This window comes from Corylus avellana, chromosome ca1, assembly GCF_901000735.1.
Source record: "Corylus avellana chromosome ca1, CavTom2PMs-1.0".
Lineage (NCBI taxonomy): Eukaryota > Viridiplantae > Streptophyta > Magnoliopsida > Fagales > Betulaceae > Corylus > Corylus avellana.
In genome coordinates, this window is record NC_081541.1 from 24,296,219 (window position 1) to 24,323,911 (window position 27,693).

The window sequence follows — 27,693 nt, forward strand, 5'->3', positions numbered from 1 at the left end:
AAATACCTTACTACCCTTTTATTTATTGAAGAGCATATTTTTTTGTAGGGGCTTTTCTGTCCTATTGTACGAGGTTACCAATATGCCCTCGTCAGTCTTCAGATTTTTTCAGACCTGAAGTTACTGAAATACCCTCTGTTGGAAAGACGAAACAAACCCTCCTAAAGCGACGTAGTTAGGCCTAGGTTAGTATTGCACTCGCCAAAACGACGTCGTCTTGCTATACCTGTGGTAGAGTAGTTGGTATTTGGAGTTGAATGGTCTAAATTCTAAAATATTATAATATCCAAATCTGATATTTTCTACAAAGAAGAAAGCAGGGCAACGTTCTCCAAGTTCAGTGCAATTCCTGAATCTCTGAGCCCTCTCAACCCTTTTCCATGCCCAAAACTGATGGACACGTCTGTGCTCTGCTCTGGGTTTCCCCACACCCTTTTCCGGCCCTTACCCCTGCCTTCGTCGATTGTTCCTTCTGTATCCTCTTCCGCCACCACAGCAAGAGCAGCCACGAGGAACTCCCGACTCCCAACGGCAACAACTGTTGGTGAAGAGCCATCCAATAATGTTAAGAAGAATAATGGCAATGGAACAGTTACTGTGGTTCGTAAGAGGCGCCATTCCACTTCCTACGTAGAAAGGCAATCTGCCATTCTTGAAGTTGAGCAGGCCTCTGATTTGGAGTTAGCTCTTTCAAGGTACTGTGTCTTTCATTTATGTGTGTATGTGCGTTTGTTATGTCAAATTGGTTACGTTGTTGCTTAGCTTAGGCAAATTTTTGTAGAGTTATGAAGCGAATGTCATCTGGGTTTTGGAATTAATGGAAAAAATAAAATGGGTCTTGTACGCAAGTCATGGATATGCATTAGGTCGTTTATGTGTTTGACATTTTTGTTGGAGTTTGTTTCATCAACTGTGCAACTTTTTTATTGAAATCTTAACTGGTTTTATAATTAGTGGTCTAATTGGGTTGTTTGGTTGCTTTGTGTTGCATTTCATGTGTACTATATATCAAAATGTCTCAAGTCATCACTCGTTTTCATTTTGGTGGTTAATTTTCAGTATATTTTCATCAAATTTGGTAAATGCCTCTGAAGTTTGAAATGAATCTTTCTGTTGGGCTTTGTGTTTAGTGGAAGCATGAAATTATCAGCCTTAATTTGGTCTGCAGCTTTAATTATTTGACATCTAGGATTGCCTATGTTGCTATTTGCTCTTGTGGAAAAAATTTGCCCTGTTGGTTATGTGATAAATGACATTTGGATTAAAATCTGAACTGGCTTCTATTGCAATAAGATGACCTACTTTACCCTTGGATTATCAATTGTTTCTCAACTGCAAACTTTAGATTAGGTCTTATCCAAATGTTGAGTATCTGTCTATTGTTTCATCAGATGCTTTTGAGTGGCACATTATCGTCACTCTTTCATGCTAGATTGCATCTTTATTTGGAACATGTCTATTCTTTATATTCTTCAGGAGCACTCCAAGGCCGACGTCAATACATTGTTCTTTTGAAATTTAGAATTCTTGGAAGTGAATTTAGGTTGGTTCCTTGTTTTAAATATTCTCTTTGTAGATAGCATTCCTAATAGGGTGGTTTTCTCCTTCACTTTTCAAGTAAATGCTTCGGGAAAGAACTTAAGCTTATCCGAAGCATAAACATAGAAATTTTTGCTTTGTTGTTTAATGTAAAGAAGTACCTTCTTTTCAGACTCATTGAAATTTTTTTGACTAATTCTCCTATCTTCAGGCCACCCAAAAAAAATCACTTGGTCACTGTGCTGGTATTGTGTTAACTTGATTACTCAAATCCTGGAATAATCTTTTACTGGAGAACATCTGTCTGGTGAATTTTATATAACTCACACAGTATATGTTACTGCAGGTTAGGAGATATGTTGAAGGTGCAAGACTTGAATGCCATTTTGCGACATTTGGGGAAGCTAAACAGGATCCAGTATCTTTCTCAGGTAACTGGAAAACTGTTGTGCATGTTTTATGAAGATAATTATTGATAGTTTGAATTGTTCAGCCTGCGTGTTCCATATTTAGAGTTGGCTATATATTCACAACTTATTGCATGGATGCCTCTTTGATGCGTATTCTTCAGTTTTGCCTTATTTTATGGCATGTGCTCGTGTGTGCGGTGTTCCTTTTGCTGTTTTAAAACACAACACATTTCATGATATGATCCTAAAATAAAATCTTGACCAAAATTTTTGTATAACATAATCTGAAGGAAAATTTCATCCAGATACCTCATTCATAAGTAGTCAATATTAAGCTGCTTGTGATCTTTGAATTTACATATGGCTGCTTCATTAAGGCATTCGTTTCATTTGGGTGTTGGAATATCTTACGAAATGAAATTGGTTCCTCACTCTTTAACAGAAAATACATTCTGCTTAACTACCCTGTTCAGTTCAATGGAGGACAGACAATTGAGTCTCAACATGTAACTATCCGTGTGTGTGCGTGTTAACTTTTGAAACTTTAGACTCAAGGTGATACAAGCCCTGCCACTGCACTTTGTCATCTAATACCAGTCTTTGGGTTTGAAAGAACTAAACTTTGAGGGGGTTTTGGTTACATTTTAAATTTTGTAACCAAGTCTTTTTCAGTTTTCTAACATATTCCTCTAGCAAACCATGAAATTTAAAAGAAACAATTAAGCAAACAACTACCACACACTAGTCTTTTTTTTTTTTTTAATTAAAAAAAAGAAGAAGAAGAAGAAGAAGAAAGATAGCAAACAACACAAAATTACCCTAGGATGGATCTAGGGTGTTATATAAGCTTTTTTTCTTTTCTTTTTTTTTTTTTTTTCTATTGGAAGAGATGGAATATGTGAGGAAAAAAAAGGTAGGCAGAAAGGGAAGGGATGGGAAAGACAGGTAAAATATCTTTGTCTCTATGTGTTTGGTTGTCCATGGAAAAAGGTGGGAAAGGAGACGCACAGGTTGATCTGGATGGGAAAGAAAATAGGACAAGCTTTCCTCTTTCACAAGTCTTAGGTGAATTCTGAGCTTTCATGTTAATGACTTCTTTAAATATACAAATCCATCATTGTGATATCTGATTGTGTTTCCCTTTCTACTTTGCCTAATTTGTGCATCATGGACTTAGCATAAAAATTTAGAAGTATCAAGTTCAAGAGGGTTGTCAGTGATTACATGAATTCTCATTAAAATAATCTGAGACAAGACGGGATTTTTTCGATTTGGCATTTCCACATGCCAAGGAGCAGAGTTTATGAGTGCATAAACTAACTCCATACCTTTCTACTCCACAGTTCAATGGATCATATCATTTTCACTTCTGATGAAGTATGGAATGTTATGGTATTAGGAGTGAAGAAATTTTGTTATCTTCCATGATGAAAACATTAAAAGAATGTCAACAACTCTAAATCATTCTCTAAAGGATCTTATAAGTTGTAACTGGAAGTATAGAGAAAATGTCTCTGTAAGCCTTTTTCTTATGTAGTTTATAATTGTATTTCATAAGTCTTACTGCCACTTAGGATTCAGCTTGGCTTTCAAAAGACCGTGTTTAATGGTTGTGCTCTCTCTCCCCCCCCCCTCCTTATATGGCGTTTTCTTTTTTCCTTTTCCCATCCTCTGAATGATAAGCTAATTAACCATGTTCTTTAATTTTGCTTCTATAATTGTTGATAATTGTTATCTCAAGTCTGCAATTATTGCAGCTCTTTGAATGGATGCAACAAAATGGAAAGATCAATGCTTCATCTTATAGCAGTTATATGAAGTTCATGGGGAAGAGCCTAAATCCTGTGAAGGCAATAGAGATATACAATGGCATTCATGATGAATCGGCCAAAAGCAATGTCTTCATATGTAATTCTGTTCTTAGTTGTCTGGTCAGGAATGGCAAATTTGAGAGAAGCATAAAATTGTTTCATCAGATGAAGATTAATGGTTTAATGCCAGATGCTGTTACATATAGCACGGTAGGCTATTTCACTTCATATTATGAAATACCAAATTTCCTCTTAGCATCTGTGAACACTAGTTGTTCAAGTGACCTGGAATTGCTGCCGCACTTGGCTACGTGATGACTATATAGGACACTTATCACTAGCAAGGAGTATTTCAGACTTTCTATTTTGCATGTTATCACTTGTTTGGATTCCTTTGATAAAAGAAAATTGTTCAGAAAATCAAGCAAACTAGTGCATTTCTGCTACAGAACCTATTATAGAAGTTAGTGATATCTCTACTAAGATAGTTACACTAATGTTAATACAGATAGTATCTACGCATAGATAGTAATCTCATGACCTATATGTGGCTATGCTCACCATGTCCAGTTTTTGAGTTTATATTTGTCATCTTGTTAAGGTTTTAATGTGGCATGCTTAAAAAATGATATCTCAGAAATGAGATCACACATAGAATCTTCAAACTTAATAATTAAGAAAAGAGTCAAATGAAATTGTTTGCACCCAAGGGAAGTCAAACCTTATACTTGATGAAAATGCCACCAAGACCAAGGCTCTTACCACTTGAGCCAACCCCTTGAGGTTTAGTCATGTATGATTATGCTCAGTTACTTGCATCATGGAGCAAAATATACTCATCTCAAATGTGATGGCAGCATAATAGAACTTTTAGTCATTATTATGCTAACTATTCTTTAATAGTTATAATTTCAATAGGTTATGTTGTTGACTTTCATCGTCACTATTGTCTGTTGTCATCCTTAGCTGCTTGCAGGTTGTATCAAAGTGAAACCTGGTTATTCTAAGGCATTAGAACTGGTTCAGGAGCTTCAACATAATGGGCTGCACATGGATAGTGTAATTTATGGGACACTTCTAGCTGTTTGTGCTTCAAATAACAAATGGGAAGAAGCAGAAAGCTATTTTAACCAGTTGAAAGATGAAGGTTATTCTCCAAATCTTTTTCACTACAGTTCTTTGCTCAATGCTTACTCGACAAGTGGAAACTACAAAAAGGCCGATGAGTTGGTTCAAGATATGAAATCTGCAGGGTTAGTACCAAATAAGGTTTGTTTTAATGTTACTTTGCCAATAAAGATTAGAATTTTCTGAAACTAGTATAGTTGTGTTTTTTTGTTTTTTGTTTTTCCCTCCTAAATGTTGAGGTTGTACTAGGTCTTCGTATTACCATGCTTTGAGATGGCTGTGTTAGCAGCAGATGACTTTGAAGTGCTCAGTTTTCAGCAATTCACTAAAACTATAAATTAAATCCAATGAAAAGAGAATGGTTATTTTGGATTACATATATAAGAAAACATGCTATTATACATTAACCCACAGGTAATACCAACTTGTTCAACTTGCAAAAAAAAAAAAAAAAATACCAACTTATTCAAGTACACTGTTTAGTGATGCAGAAACTTCAGGATTCTGTATCATTAATAAAAAGTAAGAATCGACACATCTAAAACTTCTAAAACTTCTTCCATTATGTTATTATTTCCCTCGTTAGTTGTGATGGGAATAGGCAAATGTAAGAGAAAATGTGGGTAAATCTCATTCTTCATTCATTCCACTTATACAGTAGCTTTGTGCAATATTCGAGATACTAGACAGCTCACACACACAGTTCATACTAGGAAACCTCACTAGGGACACCTCACCATGTTTCTAAAATAGGGAGACATCACACCTCTTCTAGAATTGCATATTATTCTCTAACAGCCCTCATTCCCTCAACCTCCGTGTAAGTCCTTTCAGCATCATCACATTCACCATCTTCTTTTATTGGCAGGTGTGTGATGCTATTTTGGAGAGGTTTGCTTAATGTTTTTGCCACTATCAGCAATTTGAAAATATACATAGAGCCTTTGGGAAATTTTAGTGGTTCTTCAGCATATGATATACTTACCTCACTACGATTTGATTTGACTTCTTTCTTTTAAATTAATGAGGAACTGGCATTTACAAACTTCTACTGCGCAGACAATTTAAAGAAAAATAAATGCATCCATTTTTTAAAAAAGTTTCTAAGAGTTACACAGATGAAAACATAATGTCAGACCAAAATAAACTTTTTTTGATTTGAGCAAAATAAATTGATCTAACAAGATCAACTAAATCCATGTCATGAAAGGAAAATAATTCAACAATTAGAAAATAGTCAAGGGAGAAGGAGGAGATCTCCTTAATCTGATACATGAGGCTAACTTATTAAAAAAATTTGGTACAAGAGACTAAGAATAGTGGATTCAATTGGGAAAAAGAAAAAGAAAAACTGATAGAGCATATAGATATGCTGGTCCTGCTAAAGTGGGGTTGGAGAAAGTTTATTGAAGTGGGACGTGCTACTAAGACAAATCCTCAGGGTTGCTTTTGTATATTTTTCTCAGCCCAAGATTGGAAAAAATAGCAGTTAGACCATAGTCACCGGAAAACCACCGTTGATGTTCAGCTTGAGTTACTCGGGGGGTGCGGGACATGAAGCATGTACCAACTTGTGGCAAGGAAGAAGGAAGTCATAACCAACAATCTCTTTACTGTAATGATATTAAATAGAGGGTTCATCTATAAGCTCTGAAAACAGAAGGCTAGTGAGAAGTAACTCCATCCTGTATTGAAAATAAAGTAGAGTCCTAACTACCATTAGAAGTCCTCATATATATGTAGGTGTGTTTCAGTTAAATACTCCGAATGCTGGCCGTTAGAGCTGTACTTCACAAAGGTGTGTCTTTAAGGCCCAAAGTGTCTATAGCTAGGGACTGAGGAGGTAAAAAGAAAGATGTCTTTTTGTTTGAGGGACCAAAGTATTGCAGAATTATAGTTGTTGTTCATTCTCCTGAAAAGTCAAAGACCTCTAGTCCCCAGTTGCAGGGTTACTCCTGAGCTTCAAAGTTCCCTCTCTCCAACTTAACATAGAAAATTTATTTAGGGAGGCATTGGGGAAAGAAATACCAGAGCAATGACTGAAAAATGGGCTTATGGATCCTTTTACTGTTTGCAAGCTTGTTATGAATGGTGATGCTGTTACAGTGAAAATAAACTAACACAATTATGTTTCCTGGTTTTATCTGTTCTTATTTTCAGATTTTTGCTTGGCACTGATACAGAACTATACCAGGTTATAAATGTTGGTACTGTCCAATACTTAAGACCATGAGAAAATCTAGTGTCGAGTTGTGCCTTGAAGAATTCTTTAAGTACTTGACTAATATGCTTCTTCACAATGACTCATTTCCATATTGACTCAAGAATGAAAAGTTAAGATGATAATTGGATTAAAAATATGAAAGAATTGGTTAGTATAAGCTTAAAAATAAGTGCATTCAAGGTCACGTTGGAAAATCTGAAACTGAAGATTTGAGATGGGTTGGTCACATCTATAAAAGACAATGATGGTGCAGGTAAGGGTAAGCAAGTTTGCATGAATTGAAGGTAGAGTCTGATAAAATTAGTCAGAACATATGTAAATTTTTTTGGTCACGATGAAGGCATAACTTTTAGTAGTGAAAAATTGTGAATTGCCAATTCTTGTTTCCCTATGACGCAGGGGAATTCTCTGAATGTGAGATGTATTTGAGGTCTCATGTAATTTATGAGTGCTATAAGCAAATCTTGCTGAAAGGAGAATGTATGTTGAGTTTTTAAAATGAAACAGTTGAAGATAACTCTCATTTTCTTGAGCCCAGTAGTCTGGTCGAGATCATTGGTTGGACGGTTCGAAGTTTCAAAGGTAAATCCTTTTTTTTTGATAAGTAAATTGAATATATCAAAAAAAAGCGCAATGCGCCTCTAAGTACACAAGAGAGTATACATAGGTAGCCCAAAAAAACCCAAAAAACAGACCCCAAAGAAACCCGAGCCAACTATAACCACCACCAAGCGAAAAACCAAAGCAAGAACCCAGAAAACCCAAACACTGAAGCCCACAAACCCACCACCAGCCCTAAAAAAATACCAGAACCCTAATGCACCTCTGGAGGAAAGGAGAATGCATTTTGAAACCATTTTTGGTTTCAAAGGTAAATCCTTGCTGAGCATGATTTGTAAACTAATGCTTGTAGCAGCGGCCTATTCAATCTATAGGGAAAGGAACACGAGAACCTTTGAAGATAGACCTTACTTGTAACGTTAAGTAAGAACCAGGCAGAGGCTTATGCTGCAACTGTGCACCGAATATAGAATTTGTTAGATAGGCACCAGGCATTGAGGTTCCTTTCTCTTTCCATGTCTCATTATTATGTAAAATACCTCTGGCTAATAATGTTGGAAGAGGCTTGGACAAACACCTTATTCCTGTATCTGTTCCCACAGTAGTTTTACAGTAATGTTTTCAGAGAATATGCTCTGATTGAAGTCATTGACATCGCTGCTAGAGGATATTGTTGGTCACTTGGGTTAATTTAGCTCAACTTTTTTCCCTTTGGTTGATGCTTAGGTCAAGAGATTAATATAGAAGAAACAATCAATGTGTTGAGAATATTGCTAAAACATGTATCAAGATGATTTTGCTTAGCATATATATACTCATTGCATTCCTGCTATTACTATTTTATTTACTTATATAATTGATATATGGCCTTATTGATATGTGATTCCTGTTTCTGTGTCTCTTAATCTGCCTCTTGTCATATAATTTTTTTTTTGCCTTTTGCTTTTGTGTTTTTGGCTTTTATGTTAATTAGCTGTGATTTGGTTATGGTATTCCCTCATGTTCATACTCAAAATGCTTCCAGGTAATTTTGACCACTTTATTAAAGGTATATGTTAAAGGAGGCTTGTTTGAAAAGTCAAGAGATCTCTTAGCTGAGCTGGAAACTATGGGCTATGCTGATGAAGAGGTACACTAATTTTATGGTTATGCATAATAATCGATTGTCAACCTTGAGATACTATTTTCTTTGGAAAAATATGCTTCATAGCTAGATGTTGCTTGTAAATCCTCAAATAGAAAACATAAGAGAGCATCTAATTAGAATCCACAATCATGAAACTAAATATAAAAATTTGCTGATTTTCTTCTTCTTAACTTTCACATTCTTGTAAATATTATCTGCAAAGGTTTATTTTTCTAATGCCCAGCTTCAAGTGGTATGATATTATCCGCTTCGATTGTGGCATCTCACATTGCCTGGGTGTGAGAAAGGAGATGTGCTTATATCTCTAAATGGTATGAGGCCTTTTGGGGTAAATCTAATAACAAAACCGTGCCGTTTGAAGCCCAAAGCAGACAATATCATACTACTTGAAGCGGAGCGTTACAGATGGTATCAGAGCCAAGTTGTTCAGCCTGAGATGGGGGTTGTGTACAAGCCAATGATGGTTGCCAGTGGACGTTGGGTCCCAAGAGGAAGTGATTGTGGCGTCCCACATTGTCTGGGTGTGAAAAAGAAAATGTGTTGATATAGAGCATGCTCTCTCTAAATGGTATGAGGCTTTTTAGGGTAAACCAAATAACAAAACCATGCGGGTTGAGGCCCAAAGCAGACAATATCATACCACTTAGAGCGGGATGTCACAATTTTAGTTCTTCACACAATCTTAATATGTTTTCTTTATGAAATTGTATCAATCTTTGCCCTTAATGCCAAATGTATGATTGGTCACTTATTACCATTGCTCATAAAATTCCTTTTTCATAATTGTAAATTTGGTTTAATTTTTTTGCTTTATCATAAAGGTATGTGCCACATTAACTCCCAATGTCATAAATTGCTTTTATTCACACACACCACACCCACCCACACATGCACACACACATATATACCTGGAAGGGGTGGCTTGGATGTGATCCAACCCTTCAGTATTTTTTTCGTACAGAGGCTGCTTTCAAGGCTCGGAACTGTGCACTTATGCTCGTCAGTCCTATACTTTCACATTGCACTAGACAATGACACATATATACATATGCATATGCATATATGTATACATATGTTATATAGATATATAATGTAACTGTACATCTCTACTTCATAAAGTGTGACTTTATTTGTCAATGTCCCACCAAATGACTTTCGCCTTCTAGAGATTTGATTATATTGATTTTACTTGTAGCTTACTAGTTGAAACCTCTTGTATTCCATTTCCATGTTATGTTTTCTTAGGTTTTCCATTCTCTCACTAACTGATATATGTTTATCCATGCTTCATTAAGTACTGCTGTCATTAATATTGAACTTCTATAGCTCAGAATGTGAATTTATTTGTAGATGCCTTACTGTTTATTGATGGATGGCCTTGCTAAGGCTGGGCGCATAGATGAAGCTAAATCACTCTTTGACGAAATGAAGGGAAAATCTGTCAGATCTGGTATGTTTTCTGTTAGAGATTGAACATTTGAGCATCTTGTAGCCATCAAGTTATGTATTTTATAATCAGTAAGTGATTCAACTAAACAAGTGTAAATTTCCCTACCAAGATGAAAAGATCATATATATATATATATTGGATTTCACTAAAAGAAAGTGTAATTGACTTTGAAAGATGGTTCTGATGAGCCTCGAGATTTATCCCTGGACTTGGTTTGTGATCCACTGTTAATCCTGAAGGGCATTTGGTGGCATTCCTGAGTGATGCTTGCAGGAAAAATGTTTTCCTTTTGTATTAACCTGAGCTAACTAAGCTGAAATGTAGTTTTTAAAACGTTTTCATCTGTTTGGGCTATTCATGGGAAGGTCACAATTGCTAAGATATGGATACTAAGAAATTTGTTTATATTTCTTATCAGCATTAGCTTGTATAAATTATACATGATCTGTTCTTTCCTTTTAGGTGTAAATTACCAAAGGTACACACCTGTAGGCGTAAATTATGTGATCACTTCTATCAAATATTCCACCTGCAGGTGCACCAAAGTATAAATTGTACTTTCACCATTGCACTAGACAATGACACATATATACATATGCATATGCATATACGTATACATATGTTATATAGATATATAATGTAACTGTACATCTCTACTTCATAAAGTGTGACTTTATTTGTCAATTTGTCAATTGTATAAATTGTACTAAGAAATTAACAAGTTGTACATGAACCATTATTCCTAATTTGATAGAAGTGACCTGATGTGATCACTATGTATAAATTGTATTTCCACCTGCAGATGGCTATTCCCACAGTATCATGATTTCGGCATTTTCCCGGGCTGGTCTTTTGGAAGAGGCAAAGCATTTGGCGAGGGATTTTGAAGCTACCCATGACAGATATGACTTGGTTATGTTGAACACAACACTATGTGCTTACTGCAGGGCAGGAGAAATGGAAAGCGTAATGGAAATGCTAAAGAAAATGGATGGATTAGCAATCAGTCCTGATTATAATACCTTTCATATCCTAATCAAATATTTTTGTAAGGAGAAGTTATATCTTCTTGCTTACCAGACAATGAAGGACATGCATGGTAGAGGTCACCAACCAGAGGAGGTATGACGTTATTGAATTTGTCACTTCTAAATAAGAAGTCTTGAGCAGATTGTTTTAATTTGGTGCTTTTCTCTCTCTCTGAAAGCCATTGGTGTGGCCTAATTTTCCCTTGTAAAATAATTTTGCAACATGGAGAATTCTTACAAATTGTTATTCCCTGCCTTTGCATATTATCTTGGTCTAAGGTAAATACATGGCTTAACAACTTGCAATTTTTTGTACTTCTAAATAGTGAGTTACATTGGACTTCAAATTCTTTTTTCCCGCTTGATATTTTGTAGGAACTTTGTTCCTCTTTAATATATCATCTTGGCAAAATAAAAGCACAATCAGAGGCATTTTCTGTTTACAATATGTTGAGATTTGGTAAAAGAACAATGTGCAAAGCCCTTCATGAGAAGATTCTGCACATTCTAATAGCAGGAATGCTACTGAAAGATGCCTATGTAGTAGTGAAGGTATGCTATGTTGCTTTAACGTTTCTTAGATTTGTTCTTATACCTATCATATGAGTGATTGCTTTGGTAAAACATTCCTTGCTCAGGACCATGCACGGTTTATTTCTAAGCCTGCAATAAAGAAGTTCTGTACAGCATTTTTGAAGTCAGGAAACATCAACTTGATAAATGACGTTATAAAGGCCATCCATGGTTGTGGCTACAAGATTGATCAGGTACACACCTTTAGGTGTAAATTATGTGATCTACAAAGTGTCAATATATATATATATATATTAGATGGGTCCACAATGTCAGACATGAGAAATTTATCGAAACTATCCTGACTGCTAACCTTGTCGATATGGTTAGATGGGTCCCATCTGTGATTGGGTCCATTGAGCCGGCCATGTAAAGAGAGTCAGGTAATACTAAGTTTAATTATTTCTTAACATTTTTCCTTTATCTTAGTGGAGAAACTCACTCCAGAAGCACCAGAAAGCATGCTTCAGTGATAAACCTTTGTGTGTTGAAACTTGCATCTCCCCATTAGAATTTCTGAACAAATTATATTAGATTTTACCTTATTTTTATTTGATTTCTGGAGCCACAGTCGTTGACTGACATTCAACAACTACAGATTGGCTTCCTAACCCTAGTTTTAAGGTCTGGGCATGTATGTCAAACTCACACTTGTATTCATGTGCACATGCACACACATGCATGGACACACAAGCACAGTCAGCAATAGTGGGCCAAATTGAATAATTTTTATCATTGAGGGGATCATATAATGTACTTAAGTGGTTTTGGGGTTCATTGGTTAGTATAAGAGGCTAATACAAGAGGGAGGGGGTCCAAACAGCCTTCTTTTCCAATTCCAAGAAATATTTAACTTTTAAGTATTTTGTGTAGTTGTTAGTGGAGCTCTGGAAAGGTCATCCATAAACCTGTCCCTGCACAGTCTCAAGTATTACTTTACTCGTCTTGTGTCTATTGCTTTCAGCAGCTGCAAATTTTGGATTGACTTTCAGGAACTTCAGATTCTCTTATTAACTCTCAGTTTTGGGGATGTTGCTGCTTACTCTCACACTTCTATATGGGCATGTGTGCACAAATACATGCATACACTCCCCCTCAATGACACTCACAAATGCACACACTCAGACTGACGCTGGAAAGTTGGATCTTGAAGAGGTTCCAAATGAGAAAAAATTTCAATATTCTGCCTGCCATCTTATGAAATTTCCCTTCAGTCGAGGTGTCAATTCTCCATGACATTAAATAATTGGTGGTGGAAAACGTTCTCGTTTCATTGCATCATGCTCCATTGGTTTGAGATGACTAGTCATTGTCACAACTTGCATTACCTTGATTATCATATATAGGTTGAGGCAACCATCAAATTCTTTTAAAGTATCCAATGCACAATAAAAGCTTCCCTGAGATCTCCCTCCTGGAGTGATGATGGATTAAAGGGTGTCAGGATTGACATTGGATCTGTTCTTTCCTTTTAGTCTGTTTTTTTTTTTTTGAGGGCTGGGTGGGTTATGGAAGAGTCATAGGTAGTGGAAATTCTCTTACAATGGATTTCATTCATTCAATGAAAACAAAGCACATGCTTACCTCTTCTATGTTTAACTTTTGAATTTCAGACTTAAATCACCTTGCTGCAATTTCTCTCTCAGGGATTGTTTGAGATGGCGGTGTCACGCTATATTGCACTACCTGAAAAGAAGGAATTGCTTCTCCAATTGTTGCAATGGATGCCAAGCCAAGGTTATGTTGTTGATTCGTCTACGAGAAACATCATCCTCAAGAACTCACACTTATTTGGTCGCCAGCTAATTGCTGAAATATTGTCCAAGCAGCATATGGTATCAAAAGCATCAAGACCTAGTTAGATGAGAGATAAAACAAAAGAGTTCAAGGTAACGCTTAAATGCAGCTCCACCCTTTGCAAGATAGTTGCCAATTTGATCATCATTGCCTCCCAAGCATGTCTATGTCTAGGAGTGAGTTGACCAGGAATGTACAGCGCCAAGATTGGATGATGTTGATTATGATCAGATTTGAACATTACAGTTTTGATTATTGGTTGTATATTAATAGAAGTTATGTGTTCAATGGCAGCAAAATGTGTTGTAGCTACTGAAGCTCTTGTTATTTGAAAATTCCTACTCTAGGGCATATGAAAAGAAAAATCCACATTATGAATACATCAAAGAGATGTTTGTTGCATCTGCAATGGATAGTCAACGATCAAACACTTCTGGAATCTGAACTGGATACAAATGGATTATGTCCGACCATGGATTTCTTACTGTGGGATCAAGATCTGAAATGCATTTCCAAACTGCACTATTGCACTTGAAGCCGCTTCCGAAGGCAATTTGCCAAACCCGATCTCCCTTCTTCACCCTTCCTTTCGCCTCCAGATAGCAGAGCTCATACCAAAGTGAAGAAGATGAAGTATTCCCAAACCTATACAATGTCATTCTTGATGCTTCTCCATCTTCCTTTCCCAACCTCAGATTCTCCTCTATGCCATCAATCACTGCCTTTCCACCAGCATGTATACAAAAATGCTCGAAAGCCCTTTTGAAGTTCGGCACGTAAACTTTCTTCCGCCCCCATATTTTTTGCCTAATCACTGACCAACCATACCGGAGCTGCTCCGAGTATGGCAACACCTGAGGCCCTAGCTCCAATATATTTGTCCGTAATGCATTGGCCGCCACGTGCAGAAGCCCCCGTGACAAAGACACCCCGACATGTCCAGCATCATCAGGTTTTTGGAAAACAGAATGGTATGCCTTGTCATTGGAGCCCATGTGTGTTCGAACAAGGTTTTGGAGTTTGTACTTGGCCTTCTGCTTGTCTTGCTTCCTGTTAGACAGCAAAACAGCCGCTCCTCCCATTCTAAACAAAACGTTGGCAATAAGCATGGACTTGACATTACCTATATAACCATTGGGAGTCACAGCTTCCATGCTGAGAACTAAAGCTACTGAATTTTTGTGAACTTTTAGAAGATCTTTAACCAGACTTATTGATAACATCCCAGCACTGCAACCCATTCCGCTGAGGCTGACTGTCTTTATGTTGCTCCTGAATCCGAACTTGTTTACGATCAATGACGGGATAGACGGGGTAGGGCAGAAGAGGCTGCAGTTGGATACGAGGATGTCGATGCTCTTAGGGTTTAAGTTGTGCTTGGAAAGAAGTTCTTCGACGACGGTGAACAAAACCTCTTTAGTTTCCTCTAGAGATCTGCTGAAGGAAGGAGCAGCCGGGATCTCATGCAGTGAAAGAGGTTCGCTAGCCTCAACTCCAATGCCTGATCTTTCCAATACTTTTATCAGAAAGTCCAGACTTTCTGTGTCAAATGCTCCAACTGCATCAAAGTGTTCATGGAAATGGGAATGTGGAGCTCGCAAGTACTCAGGGGGTAGATAACAGGAGAAGTCAACAAGGTAAACAGAATTGGATCTGAAAGTGAAATAGATAACTGCAATAATGATTAGTGTTGTTGCAGCTAAGAAATGGGTCATGGGGATTGGAGATTGTCTTATAATAGATAGGTTTGTAAGAGATGAATTTCTGAATAGCATGGCCGCCATTCTCAAACTCTTGCTAGGAGCTTCTTTTGATGCTTTAGGTTTTATATATATATATATATATATAGACACACACAAACAAGCAAAGAAAGAAAGAAGTTTCGAAAGGCAACTTTGTTTGATCACATAGTTTGCATGTATTAACCATATTTTGTTATGCCCCTAAGCTTAACACTTGGCAATTTGGTGTCACACAAATTGGCAATAAGCACCTTTCTGAAATTGGCAGCCAAGAAGGAAGAGGAGGAGGGGAAGAAGAAGAAGGAAGGTGTGTGTATTGTACATGCATGCTTGTTTGTGTGTTTGTGTTGCCTATATTACGTACTTCAGTACCCATTCTTTTTTAATCAATGAGTTAGTGGATGCAGCTTGGAGTTAGCTTTTTTAACTTTACCCCAAGACAAAAAGAGAGGGAAACTTCGCTTATCTCTTGATATTTCCGCACTTTTGTAATCATATTCTTAAAAAATTTCAAAATTTTGCTATGTCACCTATTTGTTAAATCTTAGCGGAGGATGTCAAAATTTTCAAAATACACGTTTTTTTTAATTAAAGGTAGTTTTGTATTTTTATTAGTTTTACAGTGGTGCAATGGACATGTCATTTGTACACCTTCTGATCATGATATAACCCTAAACCCTAACGGTAGGAATGATATTGCAAAATTTTGAAACATGTAAACCCGATATTGTGACTTTTTAAACTCTCAAAAATATGATTGCAAAAGTGCCAAAACATCAGCAGATAACTAAAGTTTTCTCTAAATGAAAAGAAAAGAACAGAAAAAGTTAGGCTTGAGTTGATTCATGTGGTTAATTAGCAGTGTCTCCACTAAAAAGAAATAGCTAAAAGCACTAGACCTTTCCACAAAACTGGTTGAATTCCATGATCAGAAGTTCACTGCCACAGACTATCATATTTCTACCAAGTTAAGGAAATAGTAAACTCCCAACTCAATTACTGAGTAAAAAGCAAGCCATTTTAGGCCACAATTCACTTTAGAATTACATGTCCACATGCAAACTGTTTTCAAAAAAATTCTAGCTGTACTTGGATATGGCAAGCTCATCACCACGAACCACAACTAGGACCTGCAAAAGTATCATTATTAATAAGCATTTACACTACAAAGGAAAAAGCCACAGAGAGGCAGCTATGGGGGTGGAGAAAGAAGTGCCATGCTACTACACAGACTACAAATTTTAAGTAACTCCAATTCCTCAATGTGAAATCATATTAAAACCCTAGCAGGCTCATGGATGTACATTAAAACTTTAGGGAAACTTTCACTTACTGCCGAAGTGTCACGGGTTTTGCAACGTTAACCTCGAATTATTAAGAAATAGCAATGTCTATATTGTATGTTTTAACCCCTTTCAAATTCACTCTTACCGTTAAGATTTAGGGTTAAATCCAACGGTAAATAGGTGAAACACCCCTTATACTTCTGTACAAATTATAAAATTATAAATTTACCCTTTAACTAAAAAATTTAAAACTAGAAAAAAAATAAAACTAAATGTGACCCATGGCCACCAAGTAACTTTTAGTTTTTTATTTTTATTTTTTTTAAACTGAGGTATTTTGGGCATTTTACCATCATCCCGTTAGTATTTAACATAAAATCCTAATGGATTGGTGAAATTAAAGAGAGCTAAAACATTGGATACCGACATTGCAAATTTAGATAATTCGAGATGAACATTGCAAACACCATAATACTTTAGGGCTAAGTAAAAACTTTTATAAAGAAAATTGGACCACATGCATGCCCAACTTATACTATGGTATTTGGAAGGATCAAGGAATTGAATTAGTTTTGGGTGGTGTACATAGGATTTGGAGTCGACCTAGCACAATAACATTAATTGAACAAGTCTTGGTCATTGTTTTCTTTCTTTCCTGCTATCTCTATTGCCTAAAAAAACTTCTAAATTTCTTTTAGAAATAAGTTGTTCAATATATAAGGTCATTCTAACTGAGAAATGGTATTTCTCTCACATGATCAACCATATACAATCTTACCTCGCTCATAGAAAGTCTGTGACCTTTAACTCCTTTCAGGCAGCAGAATGCAGCGGTAGCCATATGATAAACCATTTTTGTATCACTTGTATCTGTTATTCTTGGATCCATCAGTTGGGTAAGTGAACCATTTTCTAGAAGTTGAATTGCCTATTTTTCAAGGAAAAAAAAAAGAGAAAAAAACCCTACTCAGAATAATTTAGAGTGTTTTTGGCCCCTACAAAGACCTTTATGGCTTTATTAATTAGGAGCCTTATAATTGTAGCAGGCAATGAAGTTTAAAATACTTCTTTAGAATACTTCAAAGTGATTTAATTCCCCTATTCATGCTTTCTTAAAATGTAAATATCCTATAAGGAATATAAACCTAATATGTTATCCTTAATATATATTCTAACATGTACCCAATCGACCAACGGTTGACCCTTGCTTCGGACTCGGAAACAATGGGCACTCTTTCCAGTTATGAGCTCAAGGAGGAAACTCCCATAATCATGTACATCTATAGAAAGGCCCTCATCTTCCTTTAGAGTTTTGCATCTTCAACCATCAAATAGCTTTATATAAGTGATAAATATTAAGCATGAACATTAAAAGCATAGAGTTCATGTACAGTGTCCATCAAATGATAAATATTAGTATTATTATTGTTACTATATTGCTTTGATTTTTAATAGATTCTTTAAAGTTATATGGAAGAACTTTGTAGTCAAACATGCTAATAAAGATTTGAGGTAAAACAATGAAGGATTTCTTACTGATCAGCTGGTGAATCTTCTGTACAAAAGACATCATTTGTAAGCCACTTAGCAGTTGCGAAGTTGCCAAGCTTATGAGAGTCAAAGCCAAATGTTCAGTTTTTATGCATGAAACTTTTAGTACCAAATATATGGGGAAGCATGGAATATACTTGAAGAATAATGTTGTTTTGTAGACTTTCATATGACTGTCATATAACTAAGACGACGTGGCAGTAAAAGCCAATCCTTTGTTTGTTTGTTTTTTACAAGTGCTAATTCAAGGGCTGATTTTCACTATCACATCATCAAGTTATATGGCAATCGTATAACTGCCTACTAAATAGCATTACTCATTCTCGAACCATAATTTCACTTTACAAATTGCATTTGAAGAATAAAATTTTTACTTACCACGGTGGAGTAACCATGACTGAAAAAAATATGGGCGGAGCAAACCGACAGGTGAACAATGGGTCCATCATCACACTCCTCATGAAGGTACCGCAGGGTTCCACCTATCTCTAGAGCAACACACCACCTTGCCTTCCACCCAAAATCCATAGCCAAATCATCACCTACATACTTCTATGGCTTAGATTTTTTTTTTCTTTGCAAGAGTAACTTCCAAGCAGTATAGAGCAGAACAGGAAAATTAAAGGAATGAACATTAGGGTGACTTGGAAAAGTATTGTGATGATGTGGGGAAGCAAAATCTTATAACAATAGCTTGAAGTAGTGAAGGAAACATAAGCACAACCAAAAGAGTGGAAATAAAGGTAATCATGTTAGGCATACCAGGATATAATTGACCAAATGAGCTCAATATTGAAAGAATGCAATACTATATGTGATGGATCATCTTTGTAGAAATATATAATAGGATATATAACAGAAAAAAAAAAAAAGAAAAAGAAAAAAAAAAGAGTGGAAGTTGAGAAAGAAGAAGATTGATGAAGACCGTTATGACTACGCCATAAATATACTGATGTATTGATACATAATGGAAAAGGTGGAATTTTCTTTTTTCTTTCTTTTTTCGGTAACAAACTGCTTCATGGAAACCAAACCAACAAATAAAAACAGACCCTCAACAAGAGGGAAGAAGGGATGGAGAGAGGGGGGAAAATAAGGTGGGAATATAGCTCGAGTGAACTCTTACTACGGCCCAATATGCCACATGATGGTCGCAGAAATTAGTACTTCTATTAATTTTCTTGGCCTCCCAAAAGGGAGAGGCTGGAAGAACAAAATGTGTCTCTATCTGTAGGAAAATGGTGGTAGGTAAATATGGTAGTCTAGACTAATTAAGGAAATGAATAAATTATAAACCTAGAAGAAAAGTAAATCATGCTAACATAGAAAAATATATAGGAATTATTCATTTTGAGAATTGATATTTGTCCTTCTCCTAATTAACTTTTTTAAAAATCAATCTGTATGGGAGAAGGACATGAGAATGATAATTAGACTTTCTCATTCGAATAAGCTCCTTATATTTGAGCTGAGAAACAGTTCCACCTAGAACAGAAAATTGTGGCACTACTAAATTGTAATCAGTCTATGAGGACTCAAAGTTAATGATGAATATATACACCACCTCCTTCAATTTGCAAAGAGAAAACTCTCAAACGCTTACTCCTTAATGTGGCAGTGAAAAATAAGAAATGGTAAAGTTAAGTAAAATATTTAATTGAAATGGGAGGTAAATTGTAAAACCAACGTCTTAACTCAGGACCTTTGCTCTTTCTTGTAACTGTATCATAATTTAATTAAGAGAAGTTGTTCTTACATCGCAAGTTCGAGTCGACGGTATCCATGCTTGGGAAGTCACAAAGCAAGTACTTAGAAGCACTAGTGCAGCAATACCCAACAATGTTCATGATATTTCTGTGGCGTATGCTTGAAAGGATATTGAGCAAAGACCAAAAACGTTCATCACTACTTTCTAAGAAACACTTTACATTGACAAGCATATCCTGCAATATCCCCTGATAAATTTTCATTCCATCTGCCTCATCACAACATTCCCATCAGCAAATCCACTTGTTATCTTTTCAAGCTCACTCAGATCAAAGGCTCGAGGAAAACCACTTCTCCATGAAAGTGGATACCAACAAGGAGTAGTTTCAGGAGGTGACAAGGTTGCAGAAGATGATCCCTCTTCCAGAGGAACTTTCCCATCACCATTATTAATGGCGGATGAAGCTGTAATATCAAACAACAGAGCCTCTGATGTCATTATAGCCGCACCATCTTTTCCTTTCACTACTACAAGAATATTGCAGCATACATACTTTTCTCTTTATATATTCCTTGTATTTCTTCAGGTGACTGAAAAAAAGAAATATAAGTAAATAAATAAATGAAACAAAAAAAGTAAACTCAACTTGATGTAATTTCCATTTCTCCTTGAGCATGATGATCACCTGCCTAAAACGATCCAGCGGGTGTTGGAGTTTTTTGCTACCTCGACTGTTAATTTAATGAGACAAAATCCTGAAGCAATTTTGACTTCCAAGTGCACCTGCACGCTAGAAAGTGTTAGGAATATTCTCACATATTATTCGTATCAGAAATGCTATTTAGTAGCCTGCTACATATGTACACAACACTATTGTTATATGGCTGGAATGATGTGAGAAAATCAATCATTGACTTTTTGTTGGAAAAATTTTACAAAACCCCTCTGAACTTTCACACATTTTGAAACTATCCCTCAAAGTTCAAAAAATCTTAATTTAGGGTATCGAACTTTCAATTTTTTACAATGTTCCCTGTCCGTTAGGATTTTCCTTTAAATCTTGTAAAAAAATTTCCAAAACAACCCTTTTTTTTATTATAAAAAATTGCAAATATTCAAGCGTTGGTCAAGATTTAATGCAATTTGTAAAAATATCTACGCCTATTTTTGCAATTTTTTTAATAAAACAAAGTGAGGTATTTTAGGAATTTTGACAAGATTTAAAGGAAAATCCTAATGGATTGGGACATTGCAAAAAATTGAAAGTTTCCTACCTTAAATTGAGACTTTTAAAATTTTGGAGAGGAGGGTAATTTCAAAATGCGTGGAAGTTCATAAGGATTTTGTGAAATTTTCCATTTTTCTTTTTTACAAGTCCTTGCGGATCAAAATGCTGATTGTTAATGTCATGTCATCTCAATTGTATGGTAGTCATATAATAGTCTACTAAATAACATTAGTCTATTCTCATTATTGACACATAGGAAAAAACCAACCTCATTCTTTATGCACTGTTCGTAAAATGGTTGGAGGTTACTTTGGTATTGTCCCATTTTTCTCTCTATTTCTAACTCATCAAGATCTTGAGGGTTTCCGTGACCTTGTCCTAGAAACTCTAATCTTTACCCTACAAAAAGATACGTTTTGTTAGGCATATCATATATCATCCTTTGCTAGGTTTGGGGTGGTTTCGGCCATCCCAAAAGGACAATTGAGAAGAAAAAAAAAAATTAGGGTTGGCCCTCGGGAGTGGCTGAGTCACCCCTAACAACCAGGGGCAGAACCAGAAATTTTTGTCTAGAGGGTCCGTACTTATATATATATATGTGTGTGTGCGTGTGTGTGCGCGCGCGCGCGCGCATGTGTTTATGTAAATAAAAGCAAACAAGTTGTAGACTTAATTTCATACTAAGTCATAAGTTGATACAAAAGTTATATGTCTATAAAATCATGTTTAAAAATAAATTGGCTTTCAAATACAAAAGTTTTTTTAATTTACTATAGACATAAAAACTAAAAACTAAAAAATAATAAAATAATAAAATTATAAAATAAAAAATAAAAAAATTGGCATCTCCATTGCTTTGCCATGGTATGAAGTGAACCCAATCAATCTGTAAATCAGGGATTGGGGGCGAGATTGTAGATTGCATAAAGAGGTTTGAGAACTGAGACTGTAAGTATAAGATTTTTGATAACATTAGATTTGTAAGAAAAGGGACAAATTCGTCTTTACATGCCCAATACCCACCCCTGCCAATAGCAAGCCACCCCCAAACCAATTCAAACAATTATTGATTTCTGCCATATGGTGACGATTAAATAGATCATTTTAAAAAAAAAAAAAAAAAAAAAATATGTCCACACAAGAGGGGGAGTGAATTCGAACTAGGGACCTCCACTTTATTAGGTGTGGTCCCAGCTGATTGAACTACCCCCTTTGGGACATTAAATAGATCATTTTTATTTTTTATTTTTTATTTTTTTAAAAAAAAATTCTAATCTCATTCAAGAATGATTACAAGCATAACGCTCTTACATCACAGAGCAAAAAGTTATGAAAAATCATAATCAAAGCTACGAGTTTACAAATTATAGATGTTTACATAAAAACACATTAAATAACAAAAAGTCATAAAAGACTATTGTAACAGATTTTGCCACCCTAAAACCATTTTTTATATTAAATTTTGGCATTTTTTTAACCTACTTTTTTTTAACCATTGTTAGTGAAACTACTAAAAAAATTTGGCTTATATAACAATTTGAACCATCCTAAAAATTTTGGTTATTGGGGAGATAATATTATTGTTTTAATGCATTATTTAATAATTTTTTATTTGATTCTGATGTTCATCATTGCTATTAATTGAAACATTTGGGTTTAAGAATGTTCCTTAAGCTTCCAGCTTAACTATTCATTTTACCAATTCCCGCACTTCTTTTCAATAACTACATTATATTTAATTTCAAAAATATTTTTACGAAAACGTCTTGAAAAAAGAACAACAAAAAATATAAATAATAATAATAATGAAAAAGAAAAAGAAAAATGGTTATAAAGAAATTCATTAAATTCAAGAGAAATGTTTCTATGCATTATAACGTTCATCTCGCATACGTACATCATCGTTAAGTTGACATGCTCTATCCACCACCATTTTTTTTTTTTTATTAAGAATAGATGAAACATGCCAACTTAAAAAAAATATACGAGATATGAATGCCAAAATGCAAAAATACATTTTTCTAAATTCAAATAACTATTAATTTCAGGTCTATCATAACCATCAAAAGCAACATGGTACAAACTGTTGGTCATCTAGAATCCTAACCAAATCTATTCAAGTGATCACTATATATATATATATATGAAAAATGGATGGAGAAAGGTATTACGTACAGAGTCCGGAGATGGAAAGGCCCATGAGAAATGGGAAGCAAGAAGTCTTCCGCCAGCAATCAACGACACCCAAAGCAATGACGGTGTCTTTTGATCGGATGACACTTTTGAGAGCCCAGTTGAGAGCCTCCAGCTGGCTCCCTTTACTCCTGTTTGCGTCTATCAGTACCAACACTGTCTCTCGAGGGGACTCCTCCATTTCTTCTGATTACGTACTCTCTATGGAATGTGAGGATGAACAATTAATGGTGGAAGCTCTGAGAAATAATGGTTTACATGTTTATAGCTGAGTCTGCCGTTTACGTGGTTAACAAAGCTGGCCTTTTAGTTATTACCGTTGCTTTATAAATGAATTCCAATTCCAATTTTGTGTTGTTGTTAGATAAATAATAGGTTGATTATTTGTCTGGTGTCAATATATATATATATATATACCACTTGATCAGTACGTAACACTAAAAGGGGGAGTTGCTCTGGAATAGTGAATTTTGTTTGACAACATTAAATTACAATTTTGGCCTTGGTCTTTCTTCATCAGATTTAAATTATGTAAGGTTATTTATGAATTTTAAAATTTTAAATTATTATTTTGCCCCTGTTTACCCCACGACCTATAAGAAATTTTATGGGCATTGTTGTCTTTGCCTTTTGATTACTGTTTTGCAACCTTGCATTTGTAAAGAGAATTTGTTTGACAGGTCTTTTGGGTATTTCACCCCTTCTACTCCCATCATCTCCCACTCCCCCTTTTCTTTATTTTTCTTACTCTTTTACCCTTCCTGAATGAAAAAGATTTGAAAAGTTATTTGGACATTTTTGTCTTTCGGTTACATTACCCCCTTCATCTCACCCACTTTCCCTAAAATCTTCCCACGCTCCTCTCTCTCTCTCTCTCTCTCTCTCTCGGCAACACCCACTGAACAACACCACTACCAGCCACTTCCGCACACCACCGGCGATCACTTTTGATTTCTTTTACATATGAAGATAGATTTTTCTTTATTCTGATGTATTTACCTAAATGAATTTGCTTTGGTTTTTGTTTTGATTTGGGTTTGGATTTGTTTGTTTATCTACAATTGGTGGTTGTTTAGTTTTATTTCTAAAATTGGTAAGAATTTTAGGCCCACTCTCTCACACGGTTTGGCCGATTTGATTTTCCTTAGGTATGTTTTTCACGCAGTGAAAGAAACGAAAAGAAAGTGGCGGTCTGGGTAAGGATTCATAAAAAATAAAAAAAATAAAAAATAAATAAAAATTGTTGAAATAATGATGATGTGGAAATAATAGCGGAAGCAATATAGAGAAAATGACACAAAGAACTTTACGAGTAGTTCGGTTTTAGACACCTACATCCACCACTCAGAATACCTTAAAGGCTACATTGTGCTCATTGACTTCTTTTGTCTACAATACAAATTTCTCTATTTATAGGGCAATGTCTAAATACAAGTATAGTAATTAAATTCCCTTGATTTGATTATAATCTCAATATTTAATTATAATCAACTCATAAATAGATAATATTTTATATCAGCATAATTATGGAATATACAGAAAATATTATATATTTTCAATATATTTTAACATCCCCCTCAAACTCAAGGAAGAATATTCTGGAACCTTGAGTTTGAAATCGAAAACAATGATGACGGTGGTGGCGTAGGCTAGGAACGAGCCATAGATGGTGGCGACTGCCAAAGGAGATAGAGGCTGGTGGGCGGCCAGCGACGGCAGCAGGTGACTGGTGAATGCAGATTCAAAAAGGGCCAACAACGGGTCAAACTCAAAAAAGGGGCCGACAACTGGCCAAACTCCAAAAAGGGGCCGACAACGGGCCAAACTCCAAAAAGGGGCAAACAACGGGCTAGGGTTGACAACGAGGCAAACTTCAAAATGGACCGACAACAGGCCAAGGCTGATAATGAGCCGAACTTCAAAATGGGCCGACGATGGGCTAAAATCCAAAAGGGGTTGACAACGAGCTAGGGCTGACAATGAGCCAAAAATAAAAAGGGCCAACTATAGGCCAGGGTTGACTTAGGCAAAAAATAAATAGAAAAATGAGCCCACTTGGGCAGTTATTAGATCGGTGCACCGAACCTAACTGGTGCGTTGCGTGCGAGATGTGGTCGACTTGGACCGCTTATTCTTCTTCTTTGATTTTTTTTTTTTTGAAGAATGTCAATTTGTGCCATATAGGGATGCCAAAAGCAAAAACAGACCTCAAATTTGACATCAAAACGAAAAATTGAGTGGGAAACACTTGATCAACTTTTAGTCCGATCAAAGTCAACGGTCAACACTCAACACTGAAGGAAGTCAAAGCAAGAAAAGCCAAGTCTGGCAAAGTACTGACATGGTAAAGGCCCTGACGTGGTCAATATGCTAACGTGGTAGTTCTGGCACTAGGGCTGACGTGGCAGAGGCGCTGATGTGGTAGTGAAGCTGACGTGGCACTATGGAATGACGTGGTCCTAGGGCTGATCTGGATCTAGGGTTGATTTGGATATAGGGCTGACGTGGTATGCTGAGAGGCTGCCACATTGCTGCTAGAAAGATAGGGAAAGTCCTTTGGCGAATGTGGTCCACATGCGGTAGAAGCTGGCGGCACATGGGCACGTGATGGCCACACACAGTCACTTTGACCGGCACATGGCAACGCGTCATAGCTTTGATGGCAATGGTCGAGGCTGTTCTGGAATCGCCGGAGGAAGCTCTATTGAGTGGCAGCCTAAGTGAAGCGTATGGAACAACGAGGCGGCATGTGAACAGAAAGCCAGTAGCTTCAGGCGGCATGTTTGAGCGCGTGACGGAGTTGTTGGCGGAGCTCTCGATGGATCTAGGCTCGTCTGGCCCTGATCTGTCAATTGGCGTTGTCACAGATGTGATCGGTGCTTTGTAGTGGCGCGTAATAGAATGAACAGATCCTAAGGCGTGTTCCTGGGGCATGGACTGCTGCAGCGGCGCATGGACTGAGTGACAGAACCTTCTAGATGCGCGTGATGGCGCGTGGAAGCTTGGACGACATCGATCTCAACGGATCTGGACTTTTTGGCATCTAATCTGTCCTCTCGAGCAGAGCGTGTTGCTCTGGCAGGGGAGTGGCAGCGGGTGGAGGCACAGGCAGAGAGCTTGGGTGGAGCGTGGAGGTGCGTGGAGAGGTGGATGTAGCGGAACAAAGAGATTGTAGGAAAGAACACTCAAAAACGTCAATGACGTTGAAGGCCACAAGAAAGTTGTTCTGATACCATGAAATAATGATGATACGGAAATAATAGTGGAAGCAATATAGAGAAAATGACACAAAGAACTTTATGGGTGGTTCGGTATTAGACATTTACATCCACCACTTGGAATACCCTTAAGGGCTACATTGTGCTCATTAACTTCTTTTGTCTACAATACAAAGGTCCCTATTTATATGAAAATGTCTAAATACAAGTATAGTAATCAAATTCCCTTGATTTGATTACAATCCCTATATTTGATTACAATCAAACCATAAATAGAGAATATTTGATACCAGCATAATTATGGAATATACAGAAAATATTATAGATTTTCCATATAGTCTAACACTTTTTTTATAGTGTTTATTTATGTGCTTGATGATTTCTTGGTGGATTTTGTTCTCATTCCTCACACGCACACCAGTGGTGAAAGAAGGAGAAAGAGGAGAAGTAGCTGTCTGGGTAAGGATTCATAAAAAATAAAAAAAATAAAAAATAAAAAATAGATTTCTTTTTTGTAATGTTTATTTTTGTGCTTGATGATTTTCTTGGTGAGTTTTGTATTGGTTTTTGACAATTTTTTTGGTGGGTTTTGTTTGAAACGGAGATGTATCAAAGATGTAAGAATTCATCAAAAAAATTTGATTTTTTTTGGTAGTGTTTATTTCTATGCTTTTTTAGTCGGTTTTGTATGGGTTTTTGACAATTGTTTTGGTGGGTTGTGTAAGGATTCATCAAATATATATATATATTGTTGTGTTTATTTCTGTGTTTGATGATGATTTTCTTGGTGGGTTTTGTATGGATTTTTGACTTTTTTTTTTGTGGGTTTCGTATCAAAGAAGTAAGGATTCATAATTTTTTTTTTTTTTTGAATTGTTTATTTATGAGCTTGATGATTTTTCTGATGGGTTTTGTATGGGTTTTTGATAATTTTTTTGGTGGGTTTTGTTTGAAACAGGATGTATCAAAGATGTAAGAATTCATCAAAAAAATTTGATTTGATTTTTTTTTTTTTTGTAGTGTTTATTTCTGTGCTTTTTTGGTCAGTTTTGTATGGGTTTTTGACAATTGTTTTGGTGGGTTGTGTAAGGATTCATAA

The 27,693-nt window shown here is 36.1% G+C and overlaps 2 protein-coding genes across 3 annotated transcripts; one reads left to right on the plus strand and one right to left on the minus strand.

The window, feature by feature from the left end:
- The first annotated feature begins 294 nt into the window (after positions 1-294).
- Positions 295-13,981, plus strand: LOC132175620 (pentatricopeptide repeat-containing protein At1g10910, chloroplastic). Of its 2 annotated transcripts, XM_059587623.1 has the most exons (10): positions 295-695; positions 1,886-1,970; positions 3,707-3,970; positions 4,727-5,029; positions 8,698-8,802; positions 10,171-10,270; positions 11,073-11,392; positions 11,674-11,850; positions 11,937-12,065; positions 13,518-13,981. In XM_059587623.1, the coding sequence occupies exons 1-10, from the start codon at positions 394-396 to the stop codon at positions 13,731-13,733; spliced, it is 2,001 nt and encodes a 666-aa protein (XP_059443606.1). In that variant the 5' UTR covers positions 295-393; the 3' UTR covers positions 13,734-13,981. The 2 variants fall into 2 exon arrangements, with proteins under 2 accessions (XP_059443606.1, XP_059443614.1); XM_059587631.1 differs by lacking the exons at positions 295-695; positions 1,886-1,970 and adding an exon at positions 2,938-3,014.
- Positions 13,982-14,084: 103 nt separating this feature from the next.
- LOC132175635 (3-ketoacyl-CoA synthase 7) lies at positions 14,085-15,794 on the minus strand. Its single transcript, XM_059587643.1, has one exon. The coding sequence runs from the start codon at positions 15,450-15,452 to the stop codon at positions 14,085-14,087; it is 1,368 nt and encodes a 455-aa protein (XP_059443626.1). The 5' UTR covers positions 15,453-15,794.
- Positions 15,795-27,693: the final 11,899 nt, after the last annotated feature.